Source organism: Hippichthys cyanospilos, chromosome 7 (genome assembly GCF_059441005.1).
Source record: "Hippichthys cyanospilos isolate Australia breed blue-spotted pipefish chromosome 7, RoL_Hcya_1.0, whole genome shotgun sequence".
Lineage (NCBI taxonomy): Eukaryota > Metazoa > Chordata > Actinopteri > Syngnathiformes > Syngnathidae > Hippichthys > Hippichthys cyanospilos.
The window spans coordinates 16,781,729-16,807,091 of record NC_142375.1 but is presented as its reverse complement, the minus strand read 5'-3'; the positions used below and the strand labels follow the sequence as shown (position 1 = coordinate 16,807,091).

Sequence of the window (25,363 nt, the reverse complement as noted above, 5' to 3'; positions counted from 1 at the left end):
GCAAGCTTTAACAAGACAGTACGCTAAATTACGAATCGCAGTTTGAGAAAATCAGTTTATTTCTTTACCGTTAATTGAATATGAACGAAATAAAATTACAAAAACATTTTAAAAATTAATTATAGTTCATTTTAATTATGATAATGTCAGGTCCACGACTGAATACTTACATACCTCGTAGTTAATTGGTTAAAAAAACAAAACAATTTGTACATCATTGCGTTCCATGTTTATTTACAATTTTAAAATCATCCAATTTGATTGGAATTGGATTTGTAATCACACAAAATCCGTGAAGTCGTCGACGGTTGAAACGAGCCTTTTCCGCTGGCCTGAGCTTTCTGCGTTTGCGGCTGAGGTGCTCTGCTGAAAAGACTTGCTCTGCTGGGCGTGTCCCTGCGTGAGCGCGATGCCGGGAGTCGAGCGGGACTGGATGTCTTCGTGAGCCTGAGAGGGGAGACGGCGATACTGAACTGCCGCGCGCTTCCAAGGTGTTTTGTGGAAGTGGCGCCGAGCCTTCCTACCCTTGTCCTGATCCTCTTGATGTGTCGTAACCTTGCCAGCCACTTGGAGGCGTAAGCATCTGAAGGGTTGGCTCTGTACTGATGCACCAACGAGGCCATCTAAGGAGGGCAGGCAAGAAGTCGTTAGAACACAATTTAGCACTTTGCTGCTTCGTCTTGAGTGCAAACTCACATTGGCGTGCAGAGCCATTTGTCTGACCAATAGCGGGAGGTTGCTGTCGGAGACGATTTTGGCCACAGATGTATCGACTAAGCCCTCCAGGTCTGAAAGACGGCAAAAATGAGATGACAAAAGAAGCAAGGGGGCAAAAAGAGACGATGTGACAAAGTGTTGGGCTCACCTTTCCGGCACTGCAGGGAAACGAGGTTACATTCATAATCCAGCGGTTTGATGATCACCTCCACAAAGTTAAACTGACCCTAAGAAAGGGGGTAAAAAAGATCATGAAAAGAATAAAGAAATAATCAAATACCTTTAAAAAACAGCGATTCAACAGCTAGTTTGGAAATAGCATGCTTGACATGAACAAAAGGTACGAGAGAGCTTAGTTTCAAGTGGGCTTGCAGATCCTTCCATGCCCTTGGACCAAATTAGGACAGACTCTTCCTCCCTGACTTGGTCCTTAAGGTGAGAACCTCAAAACACAACCAACTATTTGACCTGAGATTTACAGTAGACTCAAGTATAGCAAACATGTTTCGTGCTTCGAACACCTAAAGTAAAAGCACATGTTTTCAAACGTTGTATTTGGATTCAACACCAAGATAATGCATCTTACCTGGAGGACTACAGATATTGAGTATTTACTGTTGAGAGGCTGAAATTCCAAGATCACTCACCAAACGATGGACCAAAAACGGTTATCGGTTAATTTAATAGATGATAAATTGTCGATTAATCAATTGTACGCACCAGCCGTTTACTGACCCTCTTTTACCGTAATGCTTGAAAAATATTGAAAACAATAAAGAATCTTGAAATGTTTGGACTAAAAATACATCTTTGGGATTGAATGAGATAATCGGACCTCCAAACAGCAGCGTCCCCATTCAATTTCTCTTGGGGAGCTCTTAACTCATTCAAGTTTGGAATATAAAATTGCATGTATTGTAAAGCTGGATGGCAAATATTTTTTTCTGCTCATAACTATGCAATGGCAAACCGAACCAAACAGTTCCACTTAAAGGGACAGTGTGTAAGATTTTGACCGTTTTTTCAATAAAAAGAAATAAATTAAATGATTGTAAGTTTGAAAATCTTGCAAATGAATATCTTCTTAATGTATGTTTTAAATATAATCATGAGTCTAGTTATCATGAATTTATATAACATGGGGAGTGGCACTTCTCCGGAGGATTATAGCTACGGGCAACGGTAAATGCAGCACCTCCTGCTGTCCGTCATGAAAAACGGTCAAAATCTTACACATTGTCCCTTTAACGGAAACGCAACTTATGCGTGCGCGTCTACCTTTATGGTGCCCAGTTTGTACTCCTCGCCAGAATCGTTGTAGACCACCATGACAAAATCGTTGCCAATGTGGCGCTTCTTATTGCAGCAGCCCTTGTCGCTCTCTCTGTTTGGCATCAGTGTGGCGATATGGAAGATAGCTACACACACACACACACACACACACACGCACAACTTTAATAGTACTGTACATAGCAGACAACAAAGATGCAGTGCAACATTCTAAGTGGCCGCATTACTGTACACACCTTGCATGATGTCATCGTGCCAACAGTACGTGAACTCGCCGTCGTCGCCGTACTGATCGAGCCCGCCCAGGAAGATCTGGTCCGGGTCGCAGTCCTTCAAGTGGATTAATTTACCCAGCCCCGTCAGGAAGGCGGCGTAGCGGTTCGAACCATATTCGTTTGACAGGATGGCAACCTCGTTGTTAACCTTCAACAGAAGCCGCCAAGATTCAGAACTGTCAATATGATGATAGTGAAGTAGGGCTGCACCATTCGGTCCGAAATAATCGTGATTATTTTGGTCAATATTGAAATCGCGATTATTCATCATGTTTGGTCAAACATGTCTATTTGTTGCCTTTTTTTTTAAAACAAGCAGTATATAAACAAAGTGTGATACTGACAAAGAATAATAATAAACTAAAATAAAGTAAATCATAATTCATGGCAAAAACTTGGCACACAGAGCAACACAGCTACCTTACTTGCTGAGTGCAAACCAACGAAAAAAATTAAACCTACTTAGAACCAATCACATTATTTACTAATTTGAAACAATTAGCAGTCAAAATGTCTTTGTCTGCCATTTCAAACCGAATTTATTACAATTATCGGATTTTTCAAAATGGGTCTCAATTGACAGCTGGCACTGTACATATTAGAAATCGGGTGAGAAATAACGCCATTTCACACAGGTACGTAATTTATTAGGGTGAGCAAAGATGATGCTTTTGTCATTCAAGCATGGGTGAAACATTGCCTCCTAGTGGTAGAATGACGTAGTACTTCTGAATTAACATTTTATGTCGATAGGGTCTGATGACGTGAGAATTAGCGGTAATTACTAAAACATTTGTGGATTAATAAAAAGGAACTTTTAGGAATTGGAACAAGACTAATGGTTTGACGTTGAAATGTGAAAATTGGAGGTAAATACAAAAAGTCTTGATTTGAGGCTTTTATTTGTAAATCTATGGAATTCAGAAAATGGAAATCAGCAAACCACTTTAAAAGTTGAAATGACTTGAACGGATCAAGAAGTGTGGACATTTTAGACAAACATCTAAAAATGTGTAAATCTGGGGATTCCATTATGAAAATTTGCCGATTAAGCTCATTATGTTAAAGTTGGAATGGGTTCAATTGATCTAAAAATATAGCCGTTTGAGGTGACTATGTAAAAAAAATATCTGACATTTTGACTTTCAATGTTAATACGGCTTCAATTGGTCAAGAAATGTGGAAGCGTGCAACAGACAAAATCTGAGCACAAAGGTACTAAAAGCGTCCTCACCTGACCCGCTCCAACGAAGATAACTCCAATCTTATGAGTGTCATAAGGTGGCATCTGGTCCAGAACCTTGACGGCACGGTCAATTACCTTCACACAAAGAACACATTGTACACGTGTCAACATTGCACAAAGAACCTTTCAAGGTAAGCCAAGTTGTTTGGTGAAGAGAGTCCTATGAGGGACACTCACTTGGGTTTTGGGCAGCAGCACTGGCTTATTGGCTTCGTTCCCAAAGAAAGGCGAGTGGTACAGCTGGAGGAATACGAAGCTAAAATGGGAATGGGAGAAGTAAAACAAATCGATGAACTTTGATTCTTGTCAGAGTATACAATATAACTCGAGATGCAGCAAATTTTTGCCCAATGAAAATTTTCTCCCGAAAAAAAATGGCATTTTTGGTTTTCGGTAGAAAGATCATTAAAACAGAAAAAAAAAGTCTGAAAAAGGACGCTGTGATAAAGCAACAAAAATGTTGCTAATCAATGATGTTTTCACTGTATAATACAGCACAAGTCTCCTGAATTAAGGGTAAACCGCTAAACTACGAAAGCAGTGCATGTGGTCCATTCAAACACATGCATCCATCTAGTTTCTAAAGCCACTTAACCTCACAGTAGACGGGGACATCCTGAACCGGTTGCTAGCCAATCGCAGGGCACACGGTGACAGACCACCATTCACACCCAAGGACAATTTAGTGTGCCCAATTCACTTGCCATGCATTGTTTTTGGAGTGTGGAAGGAAGCTGGAGTGCCTGGAGAGAACCCACGCGGGCTCGGGGAGAACATGCAAACTCCACACGGGAAGGCCGGAGCCAAGTGGAATTGAACTCGGGTCCCTTTGGCTATGAGACTAATTCTGTCTTTGTTTCATAAAAATATAACATTAAAGGGGGAAAAAAAAAAACACATTAAGCTTATTCCCTTTTAAACAGGCATTAAAACCCTAAACGATAATAATAATTAGGGTCATAGTATGCATTTTTATTTCATTTTCATCAATCTTTTACAAACCTGTGCAGGGCAGCCCGTTTTTTAACTCAATTGGCTGTCACGAAGCAATGTGCACAAAAAGTAGTTTTTTTTTTCAGCTAAATATTCTATTTTTTTTGGTTTTCCGTTTCAACCAAACATTTTAGTGCAATGTCTCATTACAACAGCATTATGGCATCGCCATTGGCACATTTAACAATTGACAACTTGTAACGCCTTTAGAGCCGAGTGCCACTTTGGAACGTTAAAAAGGGGGCGTGCGAGGCAACTCACTGCACATTTCTGACGCAAGTCATCAATATGGTTTTAGTACCTTGGGCACAGGCCGGCCGTCTTCTCCGTGTTTCCGGGTCCAGGCCTACTGTGGTAGGAGTCTCTTTCAGTCCTCCTCTCTCTCCTGGAAGATGGCGCCGACACAGAGATGGTGTGCCCCCGAGGTCGGTGACCCCCACCGGGCGATATGGGTCCTGGTTGTGCTCCGCTCGGCGGAAAGTCCAACTTCATTCTTGCTCCCCCGCTTTGAGGTGGACCTGAAGAGGAGGAGCCGTCCAGCGTTTGAGCCTGCGTTATGGGTCCGTTGAGGTCTCCTCCCGCACTGTCCCTCTCGACGGGCGGCTGGGCTTTGGGCTCTGAAGGACCTCTGGGCTGGGCCGCATCTCCTAATGCGGTCTCTGACTCCAGGGTTACTTTGGAGAAGGCTTCTGATAAGGTCTGAAGCTCCGGGGAGGAGCTGGACTTGTTGAGGCCGTGACCCTGGGATTGGTTGGTGCCTTGGAAGAGGAGTTCCTGGCTGCCGGGCGTGGAGAGACCCTGAGTCGGCTGATCGATGGGGATGGCCCCCTCACTCACTTCTTCCAAAGTGGACTTTTCATCATCTTGGCTGGAGGTGGAAGACGACTGGCGGGCAAAGCAAAGAAACTTGAATTATTGAAAATCGAGAGACGTGACATCACACCTTGCACTTCAACCGTTTTTATACTGACTCTACTGAGTGTTCCAGCAGGTGGAGCTTTGGAGAATTTATCAGCGGAAATGAAGATGGGGTCAGACGGCATAGGCTCAAATTCCTCACTTTCTAGCCAGTCGGATGGGGTGTGCGCACTCGACACCCCCGAGCCTTCTTCCAGAACCACGACAGAGTCTACAGCAGGACACAACGACACGCATTTGTGAGTGCTTCACCGCGGACAAATAAAACACCTCCCTCCTCACAAACAACCTGTTAGTCTTAACGACAATCACCACAGCTGTCAGTAAGCAATTGAACACCTCACAAACATCAGGTCTTAACTGCAGTATGTGGCATCATTAATCCACCTTATTCCTGAGGCCTATGATGTAGTAGTCTTTTGTGTGTATTTTATCTCTTCCAATGAGCAGTTGAGCAACTTTTTAAAGTAAAACGACGTAAAGGTAACGCTACTTGTGGGAAAACTAAGTATGTTGAACAAGAAAAATAAATATCCCAGTGAGCATGGACCTGAGGAGCATAGTGAATTTGGAATGGTCAAAATCCGATGTATTACGTGGGAGTTGAAAAGGGACAAGCAAGTGAGCGGAGGAAAAAAAAATACGAAAGAATCGGTATTCGTATGTGAATGCGTTCACCTTTGACAAAATCAAGGATTTGGAGGCAATTTCCGTCTGCTTTAAGTAAAAAAAAAACAAAAAAAAAAACATGCAAACTCTTTACAAAACGCAACCATCTTTATTACAGACACACATTGGCACTTTTGAGATTGCTCATTATTCCACCATTTGAAGTAACAGTTAAGAAAGTAGCTTAACATGCACGTATGTCGTCACTGGCTACTTTTTAAAGTCATCCTCCAACTACATAAGTAGTTGAAATCTTTTCTTCTTTTAACTCATTCAATCTCAAAGCTATTTTTTAAAGGGCCTATATAATGAAATCATAAATATTCCGCAGTTAAACATATGCTTAGAATTTATATTTGGCATGTTGGCGATTAATTATTAATATATATGTGTTTTACATTTTATGTAAATCCTTAAATTTAACCAGAAATTTTTAGACACCCACTTGAAAAAAAAAAAAAAACATAAGTAACTGGGATTGAACGTCCGGACTGAAACGTAAAAACGAGTCTTATGCATGGAATGAGTTAAGATGCAACAAGTAGCTTTCCAAAATAATCACGCAAACAGTTGCCATGTAACAGTTTTGGGTCATATGTGAAGTTGCGCCCATAATTCACACAGAGGTTCATAGAGTCTAGGAATAAAGTGGATGGCTGGAACGTAAAAAGGCCGACACCCACACAAACAGGCACATGCAAATAAACATTACTTTCTATCTATATATGAACACTTTATTCGTTTCCTGCATAATTAAATGATTAGAATGGTAGACAGTGAAATATATTGAAGTCACTGGAGAACAAAACAATTACCGCCCAACCCGAAAAGAGCTGCATGCATCTAATGGTTGCTTTGAAGGTAATGTCAACACAAACACACTGTAACAGCAGCCCAGACCCAAATTCTGAAGAGGAGAAGACCAAGGTGATGACTATTTTTTTTGGGGGGACAATAATGGTCTGCCAGCTTAAACTTGAATCTATGAAATTTCTCACGGATGCCACACTGGTAACCAGTGAGGTGAGTGAGTCAAGTGAGGTCTGGGCTTTCCTGTTGACAACCTCAGGGGGTCAAGGGAGAGATTTCAAACGCAAACTCAGAAAATCAATCATGAAAAATGACAGAAGGAAAAAAAAAAAATCAGTGATTGGAATGATTTGTAAGTCCATCCTCCCTTTGGTCACAAAACAACTAAGGGCAAATCAGAGAATCATAAAACAAAAAAGGCGCCATCCCTTGCAGCACCAAGTTGTCTGTGATCATACTGTCAATCCTAACAAATATGCACGTACTTTGTTAAATTACGTAAGTGATAACTGTCAATATTGTCGAGTATAAGCAATCCCTAAACTCAATTCGGTAAGTGCAGGCTTCCTGTGGAGCGCAGTATTGTAAAGAAACCGTCCAAAAGATGTACTCACTATATATGTATAAGAATGTATACTGTGTGTGCATGTGTGTATTTTTAAAACACTACCTTTTAGGAAGCTTGTAACAGACTTTTAAAATCAGCAAGTAAAAAATAACCCTTGTTTCAAATACTGTTGTACTGTTCGAATACTTCAATACGATTTTTTCCAGTAAAAAACAACTGAACAAAACCATACAAATTTGACATTACAGGCATTTTTTTTCTTATAGCCTTCTTAGAAACAAGTTTTAAAATGTCTTATAGTTAAAAAGTTACCCTTAGAGTAAACCTCCATATTTGTGACAGTGACTTTCCTTTCAGATTGGTTGCAAAGAAGCAAATGGAATCAAGATATTTTTTTAACGGTTGATAACCTTTAAATTAACTTATAAAGTGTATGTACATTTTTAATATATACATTTTAATATCTCTTTTAAACACACACACGCACACAAACACATATATATTTGTAATAAACACTTCAAACTTAATTTATGACATGTAATAAAGAGAAATAGTTGGAAATCAGTGCTTTGTATTTCACGACTTTCTTTAATTAGTTCTATTTTGCAGCTTTCGACAAGCATAATGCACGAGTGGAAAGAAATGGACTACACTGCGACTTTTCTAGAGGGTGGTCTGCGTGTAAATGGTGGGGACCGCACACATGGGGGGGACGGTACCTGCCCAAGAAATGCTCCTGTACAACCTGCTAGGGGCCGGAGGGCCTAGGGGAGCGCAGCCCTGACCCAGAAACCAGAGAGAGCCGCTCACTGCAGGCAGGATGCCACATAAGTCAATCGCAAGCCAGCGCAGTGGTGATGATAGACAAACAAACAAACATGACAAACCAAGCCGTCACAACAAAGGCACGAATGTCGAGGCAAACTTCTGGAAAGTGAACAAAGGAGGGTGTGAAGACAAATAACCAAGTCGACCTTGGAAACAAACATGAAAACAGCATCAATAAGGAAAGACTTATTAAAAAAAAAAAAAAAAAAAAACATGCCAAGGGATATTCAGCTGGCCGCACAAGTAGAATTAACATACAAACGAGACACGAGATTTTGAAAAAAATAGCAATTCACCTTGGTGTACACGACAACCAAAAAGAGTTTGAGTTGACATACAATATTGTATAAATGACCTGAAGTATGGTACGTATATGTGGAATGACAAACACTTTCCTCTTGTAAACAAAATGATCAAAATCCTAGGACTGCAATGGGGGCCACCACTTACTCTGGAATTTAGATAATCGGGAAAGTATCAGTTAAAACAGAAAATGACTTTGCCTTTGGATATTCTCATTCATGCAGGTCATTTTCTTCTTCAGGATATTGAATCAAACACAAGTGGCCTGCTCTTTGTCGTGGAGTAACTGCAATCTGTGTGCTGAGTCTGAATGTGATGAGAAGCCAACCATCGAAAAAACGACAGCTAGCCACTCGGTAGGACTTGGTTTAATCAGTATACATACACAGACGGACTTCCTTCCCACAGGAAATTGAAATTGTGAATAAGGTTAAGCATTGGTGGAAAATACAATAGCAGGCAGCAGGCAGGCAATTCTGTTGTACTCGCTTAAACATTGAAATTATTTTTGTCTTTGCGGTAGCGTCTGTCTATTTTGTCTACAATTTGTGACATCGCCTCGTGCAACTGTGATTCACAGTATAAGCCACATTAGAAATGACATCTTTAGAAGATGTTTGCCCCTCAAATCGTGATTGGCCATATCCGTAAGACTTCTAAAACCGAGCAGTTTCGTTGTGATTGATTTAAAACCCAATTAAGCATACATACTATATTTTTTACCTTTATGTAAATATAGCATAATTTGAATGTGCGGGTACATTGATGATGGGAACGCATTCATGAAAACAATGATTATATTCTTGCTGATCCTAATATTCCCTTTCGATGTGTGACACTCACCTGTGTTGGAACGCTGAATCATGTGAGGTTTCCCTCCGGCATTGCTATGCTGGCTACTAGGTTCAGCTGGCGCAGGGGTAGCTGTGCTAGCTGGAGCACTGGCTGTCTGAGGAGGAGCTTCCTTCACACCTTCCATTGCCATCAGGACAGTTGAGATCTCCTGCAGAGGCATGTTGCAGAGCTCGGAGGAGAAAGGACTGGGTGGGTTTTCCAGACAGATTAACCAGCTGGTGTTACCTGTTTAGCAAGGACAATGGAAAGAAGGAGACATACAAATTAATGTCAAATAAAGATTGCTATTGTAGTGGGGGCCACTGCCATTCAAAATTTTGTCCGTGAACTTCATCGCAACGTTGCAGATATCGGGCAAAACCAAATACTTACCGTTAGCATAATTGACTAAAGCATAGCTTTTTACTGAAAAAAATAAAAATGCAGCCTGCCTGATCACAAGTTTGAAGACACCTGTGTGTGGGGTCGGAAAAAAGTCCACCAATTTGGTTTAGTCGACATTAAAAATAGGTTGCCGCAATTATGCCTGGGAAATCCACTTTTTCAGTGATAATCGTGCAAGGGTGAGCTTGCATAATTGAACGAATTTTAATGAGTTTGCTCTACGATTTTCACACAAAGCACAGCTTGAAATGTTCTTACATACCAGAAGGTCTGCGAATGAAGATCTCAGCCCAGCCCTGGGTAAGCATGGGGACAAATTCAGCCAGGCCGTGATTGTCTTTGAGTGGTGGGGGGGCCGAGGTGGTGGCAGAGGTGGAGGAGGAAGGACTGAGACCATCCAGAGTGGGAGCAGAAGAGGGTGACAGTTGAGCAGCTAATTCCCCCTCAGAGGGGGACACAAGGGGGCTGAGACTTTGGGCAGGACCAGCTCGAAGTGCGTGACCACCTGGTACATAAACAGGGACAGGCAGAATAGGGGCCCTGCTATTAATATGAGAATTCATCTTTGCAAATGACCATAACCTGGGTGAAAGGCTGAAACCACTCCTTGAGTAATTTTGAGTACCTTGGTTAAGAAAAACGCATGAGGCATTTTTTTTTCTTGCCCCGTGATCCAACTTATTTAGTGTACATGTCTGAAAAAAACATTTTAGCTAGTCACAGCGACAATATATTTAATGGTTTGCGTGCGTGTAAAAGACACTACCAATGCACTGGTTAGAAGGCCAACTTCAAAATAAAAACTCCCGTACCAAATAATGAGACGAATGCTTTGGCATGCTTTTATTTTGAAGTTGCACACGGCAGCTAGACTTTTTCCAATAACTGCTGTTCACGACAAACTGTACGTTCTGAAATCACTTGCGGTTACCAATTTAGGGAGATAAAAACAACTTCATTATTCTGACATGGTATTGTACAGCGCCTGTTGCCGGAAGTGAAGAAAATAGTGTTCTGCTAAGCACAGTTTAAATTAAAAAAAAAAAACTTACCAAAAATATAGATAAATGGTGGTCATTAATAATTGGAAATGCATTTTTGATCTTCTTTGAATCTGCGCAGGCACTAATAATTCTTGCTAATCCAGAAACTATAAATAAAAGTTAAATATTACCTGACATGGAGCGGACCCGTATGCGCGTGGCTCTGCTTTGCTGTTGACTTGACTGGGACTCCAATTTAGCCGGCGCCTCCTTAGTTATTCGCGTGTGTAGTGATGGATCTGACCTGCTGGGTCACAAAGAAACAGTAAAACGACACAAAACAACACAAAAGCAGACAAGGATTCATAATGCTGAGTGTGGAACCTGGTCATTTCCCCTCCTCCTCCAAAACGATCAGCCATGTCCAGGCCCAGCAGCGCTTGAGTGCGAACCCCTCCGCTGGTGGTGATGGTCACAAGCTTATTGCCCACAAGCCATGTCATACTGCGACCCCCCGCCAAGAGAAACTCTGCGATTGGAGATCTAGGGAGAAAAGTCATATACAGAATGGTGGAAATCACAGAGCAGAAAAAAAAATGTAAAAAAAAAATCCTCAGCTACCTTTTGGGCAGCGCTGAGAAGTTGGAAAAGACATATCGTGCCATCATGTCCAGACAGGTCTCAGTGAGCTCCAAGTGGACTGTTTTCAGCCCCTCATCTGCCTGAGTTACTGCATTTTCATCAGCGGAGCCCAGACTGCATGTGGTAGTGGATGTTTGCATCCTACAGTACTCAACAATAAGACAAGAGAAAAAGGACAAAGCGGAAATGCAATTACAGGATGACACATGACATTTGGATTTAATTCAACATGTCTAGGAAAACGGAGGCATGCAAATATCACATACCTTATGGGTATACAGCGGAAGCATGCATGTCCGATCACCCCCCCCCCCCCCCCCAAAAAAAACCCATATAAAAAAAAAGACCCATGCTGGAAAGCGACAGTGTTTTGCAAGATACAAAATCATATTCCGCTATTCCTTTTTAGTTAAAGCAAACTGGAAAGGAGGTATTGTATTGAACTTGGTTCATAGTGAAGCACAGGTTTTTACAGGACTTTGGCTCAAGTCAATAATTGTCAAACACAAGTAATTCAAAGTAAGATTGTTTTGTAAAATGTTCTGGAAAAATTATTCAATTTGTGTGATTAAAAGGTAATTGAATAAAGCCATGCAAAAGTGTGCAATGAATTAAAATCAACTAAATTTGTTTAAGCCAGTGGTTCTCTTGTTCAGTGATGTGCTCCCTGTGAAATAGATTTTCTGCCAAGTAAGTAAGGGCAAAGCATTGTTTGAGGGGGGGCCTTGAGAGTTCTCCACAGATATTTTCTGATTTAATAAACTCTGGAACTCCATATGTACAGTTGTCGCTCTTGAACTCTTTGGAAAAGCAAAATGTTTAAAAAAAAAGTCCTTAATTGTAAATAAGGATGTTTGCTCCTTACAATTATCAATATGAAGTGTCCTCTTTTGGGATGACAGTAAAGATGTGTTTTCTAAACGAAATCATTAACTAAATCAAAAAAAGTGATTGATTGACAGATGCTAGGTGCTATGAGAGTTTGGGTCGAACCCTTCTGATATGGGGGACACTAGGTTTTAGTATTATGAGATCAAAAATCCTATTAAAGAGAAAATCATGTTTTATGAACTTACAGTATACTTTCCAGAAATATTTACAACAATCATTTTTAAAGGATTATTGCATGGATGCTGCTCTATAAATAAATTTTAAAATCTTATGGAGTGCTTTTGCATTCTGCCATTTGAGAATCACTGGTTTAAACATACACTTACCTTAATTTATTACCTTTTACCTTTATTTGTAATGTTTAGCTACTTAAAGATTAAAATGACTGTGAAATGAGTGCCATCATATATCGACTAACTGTCGAGGAGTTAAAACAATGAATCAGCAACCATTCAGAAGTACTTTTAGAAAAAAAAAAAAGACATTGCAGTTGCTTCATTCAATCAAATCAATTTGGTTTGAAATTACAATTAGAAAGGTATTACTGCCACATGTTGAGCAGGAATGGAATGCCACACCAAAGTGAGAAACTGAGCATGACAACTGCAATGTAGAAAGTATGAGACACACAGAAGCTGGCCAACAAACAAAAGCTCAGCATAGAAGGCATGAAGAATAGAAAGGCCGAAAGTGTGCAAGTGCGGGATTGTACTGAGAGTTTCATGAATGTATTTTTGACCAAACAGTATCACATTCAGCCCAGCTAGTCCCAAAATCCTACTGAAGGAGATTGCCATGGTCATAGCAGCGTAGAGCGTCTTTGTGAAGCGAGTGATGCAAAATGACAAACATATTGCGCAAACAAAGAAAAACTGTTTTGTTGATGCTGTCCCCATCACTGATCAAGTGACCAATCAGGAGAAAAAATGTAGCATTGCAAAGTACACTTGCCAGTCCAGAGAGTTTAAGATGACAACGCTTTGGATGCGCATGCGTTTCTCCGCTCCCTCCAGCCAAATATTTGTTAATAAGCCAATCAAACTCAGTCAGGATCACACCAAGCAAAACAAACATTTAAATGAGATGAAACTACTACAAGTAGGGATGGGACGAAATCTTGTACAAGACCTCGCAAGATTAGAATGCCACGAGAGCAACTCGATGGAGGAAATACAGGATGCTGATTACTTTAAGATCATCTGTGTGGCGAGATTTTGGTAGTTGATAAACACTGCAAAAAAAAAAATCAATAAATAAAAACATCGTACAACACAACTAATAAGAGCTCGATGCATTTTGTTAAAACTATTCAGTTAAGAGGAAAACCAACTCAGAAAAATGAGCCCGAGTCTCTATACTTGATAAATACTGCAATAATTTCATCTCACTCTCTTGAGACGTCTCGTCTCGTGGCATTCGTGTCTCATCCCATCCCTAAAAATGAGTGTTGGCATAAAATCAACCAGAAAAACATCCACATGGACATAAGATGCTTTTCGGTGTCTTCTGTAAACACTGCAACATGCAAAAAAATATATACAAATAAAATCCACAACTTCAAGTGTATGATCGCAGCACCACAAATTCCAGCATGCAAAACCCACTCAAGGTGTCATTGGCAAGAAAATGTCCACCCATCGGGATGAAAATGACCAAACACCCCATCAACCATCCCATGGAGGAGACAAACGATTGGAAGTTGTTGCTGTTTTTTTTTTTTTTTTTTTTTTTTTTTAAGTTTGGTTACTCAGAGGACTCTCTAACCTGCGGACCGCATGATCGGAGACACTGATGCTGCGGGATCGGAAAGCGTCCATGGCTGACAGGTCCCTCAGCTCTTTAACTGGAGAGCTGCTGTTATTGGCTACCACCGCTGCCGCCTTTGCCACTTTTGCCGCCCGGAGACTGAGCGGAGATGAATACCATGGCGAAGGGTCGACAGGAATGGGCATGGGTGGAGGTTACGGCGGCGGTAGGTAATAAGGGGGTGAGTCGTGGTTTAAGGGGTGATGGGGCATATGGTGTGTGACGGTATATCAGGAGGCCGTAGGAATCATTCCAACAACACCATAGCGAAATGAGCATGTGAGCCAGCCACACGCACCACACGCGGTGGTGGTGGCGGGGGGTGGGGGAGAGAGGGCAAGGTCACGATGTCAAAGGGAGATGGGAAGGAAGGGGAGGGGGGGGGTGTGGAAGGAATCCAGGATGACACGACCACCCCCCAAAACCACAACCGCAACACGGCGCCCAATCGCAGGAAGCAGGGGAGGTGCCAAATGAAAAATTGAAAGAAAAAACAAAACAGGGTGAAAATCAACAGCAGTTGAACATTATGAATCAGGTTACAAAAAAAAACGGAGAACTCAACTGATAAAGAAGACAAAGATCACTTAAAAGGAAACACAAACTGCAGCAAAAGTCAAAAATCTTATTAAGGGAAAAATTAAGCAACGAATCCAGTAAAGAAACAAAATTTTAAAAAATGTACACAAAGAAGACAAAGTCGGTCAGGAGAAAGACAAACAAGGAAGCTTCAGCACAAGAAAACAGGATCCGACATCCTGAACAACACAGAAAGGAGTCGCCACCAGATGAATGTTGTGGAATGAGAGCTACATTTTTGCATTTTACACAAATCGCAAGTTATGCACAGTAAGCAGGCTAGTTTTTAAAGCTGCACAATAATAGTGTCATCATTTACAAAATCTCTTGTTGCCAAAAGTTAAGTCCAACAGGTTCATTGTTTTATTATTTTTATCCTAAGGTTAACGCCTTTGACCGAATGAACATTTAAATTATTCATTTTAAAACGAGACGAATCAGAGTCTGGGTAAAGTTCATTTAGGTTCATGATTTGTGCTTGAGATCTCTGATATCACAATAAGCCATGAGCAAACCATAGATAGCAATATTAAATGTCTACTTAATTTGCGGAATTATTCATTTTTTTAAATACATTTATATTAAAATGTGACAATATTATCAGTACAAAATATATACGGTTATGCAATAGTTCAATGCCCTTGTGTGAAACTACATTTGGAACATGGAGTTTCATTTCTCCTTTCAGCCTTCACACAGAAAATGTGTGTATCACATTTTTCGTAAGTTTCCAACAAGCTATAGAAAGATTTTATTACTAAAACGACATTTGCTGGGAAAAGCCTCTTCATCATTTTGTATGAGAAATACTATTTCCCATTGTGTACAGTACATGCAAAATCATGACACGACATGAAAGTAGGGGTGGGGAAAACTCTTGACCTTTTGACACGAAAACAAAGTACGTACTTTTACAAAACACAGGTGATGGACAAGGCAACAAAAACTAAATAATAATAATAATAAATAATAAGATATATAGTATTCATGCAATTCAGCAAAATTGTCACTGCGGTTTTTCACACCACAGCATTTGAATGTTATCTTGTCCATCCACTGTACACAAATTTAAAAGCAAAAAAATAAAATAAAAATCTAACTATAATAGACTAGTGATCACCATGGCAACCTGGGTGCACTCTTTGCAAATGCCAATTCTCTGTTACCTTGGCAACCTCAACCTTTTTGCAAAAAATGGTTCGGTGCTCCTTGCTCCCGAGTTTCGTCCCCACTAGCAAACGTGTCTGAATGTATTCTTTACCTTTTGGGTCTTTCATTCAGGCTTGTGCTTCGGGCACGAAAAGAACTTTGCTCGTGGCCATCATCGAATGGCAGAAGGGCATTGGAACGCAAACCCTGGGAGGAGAAATAAAAAACACAGTGTGTATTACATTACCTTACAATTGAATATGCTTGGCCTTGCCGTTTTGCGTGTGCACCGAGGAATGACGTTTTGATCCCTTTGTATGTCTTGCACATGTGAAGCACCCGACAGCAAAGCTGACTGACTCTCTCTAACTCATTGGAAATGAGCGGAAACATTAGGGGCAAAGAGGGCTAGCTGTTTTGTGACATGATGGTCTACTCGTAGGATATTATACTTAAAAAAAACATGAGCACTAACCTTGGTGATGTACTGAACAAAATCTTTACGGAAGGTAAGCCTGCAGCGGATAAACCACATTGCAATCACGTGGTGGGCAAGAGATACGATGTACTGGTTGAACCTGACGGACATGGTAAATGGTAGCAGATCAGAGTGTTTCTTGCGGCTGACATAGTGTTTGTAGCTTAGTGAGCACTTACTTGGATGGGTTGGTGTAGGGTAGCGAGATGGCAAACACGCTAACGTATTGCTCAGCTACAAAGTTGGCATAAAGGTGAGGTAGGCGCACCAGAGCTATGGGACAGAAATAATAACAGCCAAACTCTTTATTTGGCCGCTTCAACAAAGAAAAAAAAAAGTGCGCACACACACACACACACACACACACACACACACACACACACACACACACACACACACACACACACACACATGCAAGAAAGTGTTTCTGGTACGCACTTGAAAGGAATTCAAGCATTGGAGATGCCATGGCAACTGTTGCAGAGATGTGTGTGAGCTTGACCATAAGAGCAGGCAGCAACTTGATCATGATGTCAGGCATCTCCACTGTGCACATTGTAAGAGCCACCACACACTGCTTGGCACAGCGGTAAATGAGACCTGCATCAAGACACTGGACCAACTCTCTCTGTAAGAAATGAGAGAAAATATCACTGCTGCTGGGCTCAGATATAGGAGTAGGGAAGCATTTTTTTCAAGTGTGAAACTTGGTACTAGTTTAAAAAAAAAAAAAAACGCTTGTGGAACCGTTTTCTACAGACCTTTCTTAAACACGCCAAATGGAGGATGCCGTTTGTGTGCAAGAATAGAAAAAACCTCAGTAGTTGGCAGGCTTTCATTAAAGGCTAAACCTAACCTTCACAAAAAGCACTCCAGGCAGCACTACAAACAATCAATAGTGGCTCGGTATTAGGTTTTAAAATTTCAACCAGTATGGAAGATAATAAATGAGTAGCTATATATCCACTCACATTTAACCTCGGTAGAGCATTTGAAATAAATAAATATACCCAGGTACAACTTGGTATTATTTTAAATGGTAGGTGATGGAGTACTGATTACTCGATTAACTCAATGGAATAATTGAGAAGATAATCAATCCTAAAAGCATTTGACTATGACAGTCCTAAACGTTTAGAGGATTAATAATCAAAAGCAGCTAAAAGGTTGAGCATAAACTCTGCGATGTGCATTTCTACAGACTGCTGGTTTGTACTTGTCTTGATTGCTCCAGGTAGGCGTGGTAGGAGGTGATTGCTGTTAGGACGGGAACCACTGCCAGCTGGACATCCGTTCTTGAAAATCCCTCTGGTGTCCTCTTCAATCGTTCTGAGGTCAGCCGGTCTGTCACCTATTGTGCAAAAGTAGCAATAGGAATAGTTGCGCCATCGTCAAGTCACATTGATGGTGGACATAGATAGTTCGACTGGGTATTTATTACCATGCAGCAGAGAGTAGAACAAAGCTGGTCCAAGCTGCAAGGTGATGTTAGCAGCAGAACTTTGTACTGGAGCGTCCATGGCAACTTCTCCAAGACCAGTTTCACCACCTTCCAATCCGTCTCCTGCACAATTAAAACAACTTCTTACTCATACGTGTTCACATTATCTGAGTTTGAGGCTAATTCTTAACTGTCGATCCAGTAAAAAAAATAAATAAATAAAAAAAAATCTTTGACTTCTTAATTTAAAAAAATCTTTGAACTTTGAAATCTTTGACAGTCATCAGTGGGACTGAATGAGTATGATCAAGCAAAAAATCCATTAAAAAAAAAAAAAAAGCTAGAACAGATTGATATCAAAGACCATATGAGACTGTAGTCTAGGCTCCAATATCAAGATTGCTTGGAAAGTGAGAAAGTTGTATCAGGACAAGGGTTGACCTATGTTTGATAAGTGGAAGTAAAATAATGATGCGTACCATCTTGAGGCACTGCAGAAGAACACTGAATGCAGGTGAGTAGGGCAGGTAGGCAAAGCGTATTGGAGTAGTGGCAGAAGGGGGTGGGGCAGTGACAGGAGGAACGCCACTGGCAGGCGGGGATGTCGGACCTGGTGGCTTCTTCTCATTTGCTCTTTTTTCTGGTTCCCTGACGAATTGAAAGACGAGAACATGATATCAATAACTGACACGGTGAGTGTGTATGTGTGTGTAAGCACTGACCCTATATCACAGTAGCAGTAAGGGCTAAATCTAAATGCACCATCTTTGTTGGGAACACCAATACGATGAAGGGAGTCTGCTCGCATCATGAGGAAGAAGTCAAACACCTAAAGACAAAGACATGTTTCAAACCAAAGAAAACTGACCAGAAATTAATCTAGTAAAAAGTAGATGGAGTGGCACTTGCCTGTAATCTGATACTAGAAGCAATCACAGAACAGTACTTGTTCTTGTAGTGGAGCTGAAGATGGCTGATGAGCATTTCATAAACACGAGTGGCGTGGCTGGCTGGCAGACTGTAAAGTTTGCTCTACGGAGGGAAACCAATTTACTGTACACAATGTAATAATGCACAGAGAAACACTAAATGTTACTTCAAGGAACTCTTATGTGAACATTGGATTTTGGATTTTTTTGGGGGGTTGATATGTTGATCTGTCAAACTTTTTTAAATTAATTTTTCATTTAAATTTAATCGTTTCACAGTTTATGCACATACTGTAAATGATGAAATCCTACCTTGGACACATTGGCGATTCAATTTCTTATGAAGTATGAGGTGTTATCTTAATTTCTAACCATGAAGTGAAATGTCTCGTTGACTGAAGTCACGCCTCTAAGTGTATGGCTGCCGCGCCACCTCCATGACGTCGTTCGAAAGCCAGCCGGCGACAATACATCCAACCACCTGTCCGTCATCTTGACCACTTATTCTCACGTGGGTCATGGAGTGCTGGAGCCTATCCCAGCGGAATGAATTAAAGAACCAAAAAATGCATTTTACAGACATCGGAATCAATTGGACAGCCTAAAAAGCAAAACTCGTCAAGAGAGCGCACAAAACAACACCCGTCTTCCAATCAAATTGATCCCAGTGGGAAACCACTACTTCAAACAACAGTTCCGCCTGCAGGTGAATTATATAGACAGTGATTGTCTGGCAGTGTTCCCCAAACATGCATTTTCACCACTTGGATATTTTCTACAGTAAAAATGTGTAACTCATATATGAAAGGCTGTTGTTTACTTGGCCGACTCGGTGCAAAATCTCTCCGCCCTAATTCAGGAATGAAAACGAAGGTAAAAGTCATATACATCGCCTGGATAAGGTGGGCCTGTATATACCCATGCACGGGCGGTACAGGAGCGGTACGAGGGCCTTCCTCCTACCTGTGACATACCAAGTAGGCGCAAGAACTGTACCTGCTCAGGCGATGCCCGTGTTGAGAGTGCAGAATAAGCAAGGAATTCTTTGAACTGCATCAATGAGTGAAAATAACACTTTGATGGTGTTTCAAGTGATAAAGTAACATAATAGCATGGTTAAAAAGCACCAAAAAGTTGTATTTTCATGATACAGGCCCTTTAAATCAATGGTTTTCCTAACCTCCATTTAATAGTGCTAAGATAGTAAAACCCTTATCATTCAATGATAGACAGTAAAACACAGACAGACAAAAATCTCACAACCAGCATAAAGTAAAATAAAATATAATAAAAATGGTTTGTGGGAAAATATATCACCCGGAAACATTTGTTTTCATGGCAGGCCAATATACAAGTAATTAGTGTTAAAATACCTGAAGAATCTCAAGTAATCCCAATATGGCAGTCTTGACATCCTCCATTGGTGATTCTGCAGTATGCTCCCTCTCAGAAACGTCCACAGGTCCCGAACACACCAGAGCACGGCTGGCAACCTAGAAAGCAGCAATGTCTGATACGACTTTTCAGGTTAAGCCAAGTTGTTGAATGTGCTCGTACCCGCTCAATAATGTCCAACAGGCTAGTGAAGTGATGAGTGTTACAACCCTCAGCCAGGTCAACCAAAAGCTGAGTAGCCTGTTTTCTTACGGCCAGGTCTCGGTCTTCAGCAATTCCACTGAGCTGGGGGATTACTACCATTTCTATCAACTCATCCTGAAAGAGAAAATTATGAAATTCCATTGAAATTAAGGTATAGTGAAAGTGTGGCAGCAGCACAGTCAAGCAGAAAATGTGCAAAAATGGAACAGAGGGTATTGGGATTCACCCCAATAAAAAAATAAAAACGCAAACATACCTCATAAAGTTGACGGTTGGTGCTTAAAACAAAAGAAAGAATGTGAAGCACTTTGATTCTGATCACGCTGCGGTTCTCATTTCTTTAGGAAAAAAGTGAACCGGAACAATTATGAAACAACAGATTCAGGGTGTGTGTGGGACAATGCACCAAACAAATGTGCTCATCCCACCTGAAGAATTTCTCCATCAGTCGGTGAAGGCTCTGAATCCAGCCATCCTTGGCGGGCTGAATTGACTGTGCCCTGTACGAGATGAGGGTCAGCACCGACGCATCCTTTCACACGAATCAAGAGGGTTAGAGATACTGAATATGAAAATGGGCTGCCAACAGCATGTGAAAAGGCACAAAACTAACAGGTCTTTTGTCAGCACACTTCTCCACCAGGGAGAAGAACTTCTCTGTGGAACCATGGTAACCATTCTGCTCATACAGCTCCTCTATTGTTGTCAACAGCTCATAGACGATGGCCTTCAATTCAGGACCACCAATAGCCTGTGAGGATAATTGGGAACGTTTGTGTAAAAAGGACATTTTGCACTGAAGATGTCAGCTCTGTGTGTGTGTGTGTGTGTGTGTGTACCTGAATCTGCTGCAACAGTCGCTCTATGATGCCCAAGAGAATGTCCCAAGTAACAACCTGCAACTCCTTGCCATATTTCTTGATCAGCCGAGTGATGGAGAGGACGATTTCATAGGATACCACCTCGTTGGCGCATGACATGGCCTTACAGAAAATCACAGCAGTCACCCTCATTATTCTGCATGTACTTGCAGAACAGGGTGAGATTAGTTAAGAATTTTTCAGGATAGAGGGAAGAAGCCTGAGCCACCAGAATTTAAAACAAAAGCATGAGAACTGTGAGGCGTACTTACTTGCTGACCACTTGTGCGGTTGGAAAGTAGACTTTTTTTTTTTTTTTTTACTCCACTTTAAACAATTGCTTAGTTGTATAAGAAAGCACTTTCAGACCGTTCACAAACTGTGCCTTTACCTTGTAAAAAGAAGGTAGAACCAACGTGGGTGTGTTTTTGAGAGCCGGTAGCCGGTGTGCCCCCCACAGTGCCATTCCAACAAAGAACACAGCTCCTCTCAACAATGGTGCATCTTCCATGTACACTCTGATGAACAGGACAGGAGGTTAAAAACTCAAATGTAAATGAAACGACAATTCAAATTAGAAAAAGACATTCGAGACTAATCTAGTATTTGTCATGTGTACAAAAGCACAATGGTAACAATGAGATATTACATTTTAATTGTGCTAGTCTACTCACAAGATAAAAGCAACAAATGCCATTTAAAATTTTAAAACGGTTATAGATATTAGATTAGTTTAAAAAAAAATCTTAATACATTTTTCAAAGGTGTAATCATTCGGTTATTCTCGTACTAACAGTTTTTAAAGGTCGTTTGCAGTATACTCATTTAAATATGAGCAGTATAAGAAAGTCCAGTGTGGTTCAATTGTAAATTAAATTGGGACAGAGAAATACCAATACCTTTCCTCCATGATGCGACACATCCTGTAAATAGCACTGTGACCAAGATGAGTGCCCAGCACTTTTCTCATCAACTGGAATAGCAGTGGCAGTACGAGGGAAGGGTGGGCCGCAAAAAAATAAAAATAAACAAGAAAGGGTGTTAATTGTTTGCCTTTAAATCTTCTATTATGGGTGATGGGCAAAGCCTTGCAACCAGAACACAACAAACACAGGAATGAGGATAACAAACAAAGCAAAAACAACTGAAAAAAAATGCCAACATATTAAGAATACACAGCAAAAACTAAGATGAAACAGAAGCAAACTTACAACAAAACAAGGGTAAAAAACACACTGTTTTGATCTTGGTGTGGGTTTTTATTTTTGCACCTGTTTTGCTGTAGAGTTTTCTTCCGATATATTTTTGGTTTATTTTTTTTCCCGTGTTTTTTTAATTTTGCATTTTTTTAAACTCATTCCTGTGTTTGTAGGCTTCCACCGGTTACAGTGCCACTGTAGCCTTTGTGCACTGCACATTTCTACCTACTTTCCAGCAGGATTCGCAGAACTCTTTAACATTGACTGTATGGCATAGTGTGACGATGAAGACACAAAGAGAGTCAGAGGGGAGACAGTTGTAACACACCACAGCATCAAGCACTTGGAGAGCCACCTGAAATGCACAAGGAGAGAACAATCAGGTTCTTCAAACTTTGCATTCCAAAGCCATGCAAAAAAAAAAAACCCCAATTTTAAGAGTGGCTTGTCACATTCATATTCTGCATCAAAATAGGCCTAAAAATAGCCAACCTCAATATCCGTTGAAGAGGTCGTTCTGTTGCAGAGAAGACAGATTTTTCTGCAGAAAGGCAAATATCTAAATCAAATCTAGTGAGAAAATAAGGCAGGTTGAAAGCATTGTCTGTGTGACTTACTGGACCATAATGGACACATTTTGGTCCAAGTAACAACTGTTGAATTTCACTAGATTGACAAGAACATGAAGAAAGTCTGAAGTGAGGCCTATGTCCATCCATAACAGGACAAAACGGGCTATAAGGACAGAATACAGATAAGACAGTAGTTAAATGATACATGAGGTAATACATGAGGTAAAATGTGAAACAAAGGGAAGGGAAAATATATACAGTATATATATACATATATACATATATATATACATATATATATATATATATATATATATATATATATATATATATATATATATATATATATTTTTTTTTTTTTTTTTTTTTTTTTCCAACTCATTCACCTATGTCCTCCTCAAGGTATGTGATGTCCTTCCCATTCTCGGTTAAAGCTTTGAATACTTCCAGTCTATCAGAAAGATCTTCGTTGCATGGTTGGTAGTCTTGTATCACCTTGAAAAAGTAAGCTCTCAGTGGCCCGAGTTGCTCGCCCTTCCAAAAGCAAAATGAATACGTCGTTGAAAAAAGATCTGTGAATATTTTTACATGGATTTCTCTGTGTTGGATTTATCTACCTGTCCCTGTATAATGGCCTTGAGCAGCTGAAGGACAGCATGTCTGGCCTCAGGAGGCTGTTCCTGTGTCAGCATATCCTCCACAGATTTCCACACTGCCTCTACTGCATGCTACCAAGCACAAATGAAATATATAGGTATGGTAGGTTTGAACAAATTCAGGCATCAAACACAATACAAGAGCACTCACATCCTCAAATCTTTTTGTCCTGGCAAGATCGCAAATGTGATTCATTGTACGAATACGGTTGCTTAGGCCACATTCGGGATGAAGCTCCTAAAAACAAAGTTGGGGTTAGAAAGGTCAAAAATACAGCGGATAATAATAAAGTTTTCAAACCCCTTTGCTTCAAACTTAAAACGAAACCTGCACTGCTCTTGTCACTGCATAAACACTAAATTAGATATTTAATACCTGTAAAAACCATGTTAAAATCTAACGTACACCTGAAGTGCATGCATGTACCCCCTGGTGTACTCCTAACCCTATGAGAGAACCACTAATCTATATAATCTATACAGTGACCCATAACCAGCAACTTTTAGGTTTGTAACTTGAGGAAATGAAAAGAAAAAAAATCGATGCCAGAAAACTTTCAAAACTCTTTGTTTTCAAATATTTAGATGCAATCAGAACGTAGTCTCAATATAAAAAGATTGAGACGCTACACTCTTTTTTTTATCTAGACTGTACATCAATGACATCATCAGCAATTATTGTCAATGTAAAAAAAAAAAAAAGCATCTGGTGTAATCCTTTAGACATGATGAGCTTTGGCATACAGGAACAATCTTTAGAACATACCTTGATGATATCCGTTGTAATGATAAATTCAGATGGTTTGTGGTCATTCTGTTTGCTGGGAGGACGTGGAGGTCCTAGCCCAAATATCCCCTTCACCTTGTCTTTTAAGCTTTCTTTGCTTGGTTGCTTATTCATCCTTTAGCAAAGCAGGGTGTAATGTCTACAATGGAGGGCTGTGAAAAGAGTGTATTTTAATTGAGCTTTCACTGTGCAGCAACACTGATTTTTGTACGTCACATGGCAGTATAATAATAAAGCTGACTTATTTAAAAATGATCTCAAAGGAAAAAGGTTCAGCCACGAGAAGAAAAGTTGAGAAATAAAGTTGCACATGGTCATTGACTTTTAATTTAATAAAGCCAAGGCGCATTGTATATTTCTGTACGAATCATTCTGTCATCTTTAAAATACAGCATAAGTGTAAGACCCCAAAAGACACAATAGAAAGCGTTAGGTTTAGGCGATATATACAATAAATGTTTGTCATGTGCACTTGACAAGAGAGAAGCAGAGTGCGAGGCAGTAAAGCAGGCAAACAAATCCCTTCTCCGTTCAGCAACGATGTTGTTGAAAGGTCGTCTCTAGTCCAGGGACATGCACACCACTCGGATTAAACATTAAACAAGGCTCAATTAAGACAATTTTATCATGGCGCTGCAGACTGACCCGTTAGCTTTACCACTGATTGCAGGGAGCTAGCATTCCTTGACTGCTAAACACCGCCCCCCTCCTCGCTCTCGCTTACTTGTCCTCGCACCTTAATAATGCAGTCCTTTTGTGAGTCATTCAGACACAGCTTCGTCTCTCTGGAGCTGAAGGAGTGCTGGTCACGTTTGTAAAATTGAATTGAGATTAAATGCACTCCGCCGGAGGGTTGCTCTGCAGCGAGCATAGCAGAGTCCCCCCAACTAGCCGATCGGATGACACACCGACGGTGTGACACGGAGACTTCCGGCA

At 40.6% G+C, this 25,363-nt stretch overlaps 1 protein-coding gene across 6 annotated transcripts; it reads right to left on the bottom strand.

The window, feature by feature from the left end:
• Nucleotides 1–35: 35 nt before the first annotated feature.
• Nucleotides 36–25,320, bottom strand: tsc2 (TSC complex subunit 2). 6 transcript variants are annotated; one of them, XM_088419167.1, is made up of 42 exons: nt 25,164–25,320; nt 24,407–24,579; nt 23,792–23,878; nt 23,602–23,712; nt 23,371–23,518; nt 23,030–23,147; nt 22,905–22,953; nt 22,642–22,767; nt 22,113–22,186; nt 21,605–21,731; nt 21,193–21,336; nt 20,967–21,104; nt 20,782–20,885; nt 20,610–20,691; nt 20,312–20,467; nt 20,128–20,247; nt 18,735–18,857; nt 18,548–18,654; nt 18,305–18,473; nt 17,826–17,948; nt 17,601–17,735; nt 16,823–17,012; nt 16,564–16,657; nt 16,382–16,484; nt 16,019–16,113; nt 14,137–14,277; nt 11,461–11,622; nt 11,224–11,382; nt 11,031–11,143; nt 10,119–10,361; nt 9,461–9,697; nt 8,206–8,295; nt 5,493–5,650; nt 4,823–5,406; nt 3,706–3,784; nt 3,517–3,603; nt 2,244–2,430; nt 1,996–2,135; nt 866–944; nt 697–788; nt 525–623; nt 36–447 (listed from the first exon to the last, which is right to left on the bottom strand). In XM_088419167.1, exons 2-42 carry the CDS (start codon nt 24,539–24,541, stop codon nt 280–282), a joined length of 5,676 nt encoding a protein of 1,891 aa, XP_088275293.1. In that variant the 5' UTR covers nt 24,542–24,579; nt 25,164–25,320; the 3' UTR covers nt 36–279. The 6 variants fall into 6 exon arrangements, with proteins under 6 accessions (XP_088275293.1, XP_088275289.1, XP_088275288.1 ...); XM_088419163.1 differs by lacking the exon at nt 8,206–8,295 and having other exon boundaries at nt 11,031–11,146; nt 25,073–25,320; XM_088419162.1 differs by lacking the exon at nt 8,206–8,295 and having other exon boundaries at nt 11,031–11,146.
• Between the last annotated feature and the right edge of the window lie 43 nt (nt 25,321–25,363).

What these genes read in the sequence shown, in the direction of transcription:
- tsc2 (XM_088419167.1), bottom strand. Translation starts at nt 24,541, where the DNA reads ATGAATAAGCAACCAAGCAAAGAAAGCTTAAAAGACAAGGTGAAGGGG. An exon ending in CTGCTGGAACACTCAGTAGA is followed by an intron (nt 5,407 to 5,492) that starts GTCAGTATAAAA and finishes TTTGCCCGCCAG; the next exon opens with TCGTCTTCCACCTCCAGCCA. An exon ending in ACAAACTGGGCACCATAAAG is followed by an intron (nt 945 to 1,995) that starts GTAGACGCGCAC and finishes CCCCTTTCTTAG; the next exon opens with GGTCAGTTTAACTTTGTGGA.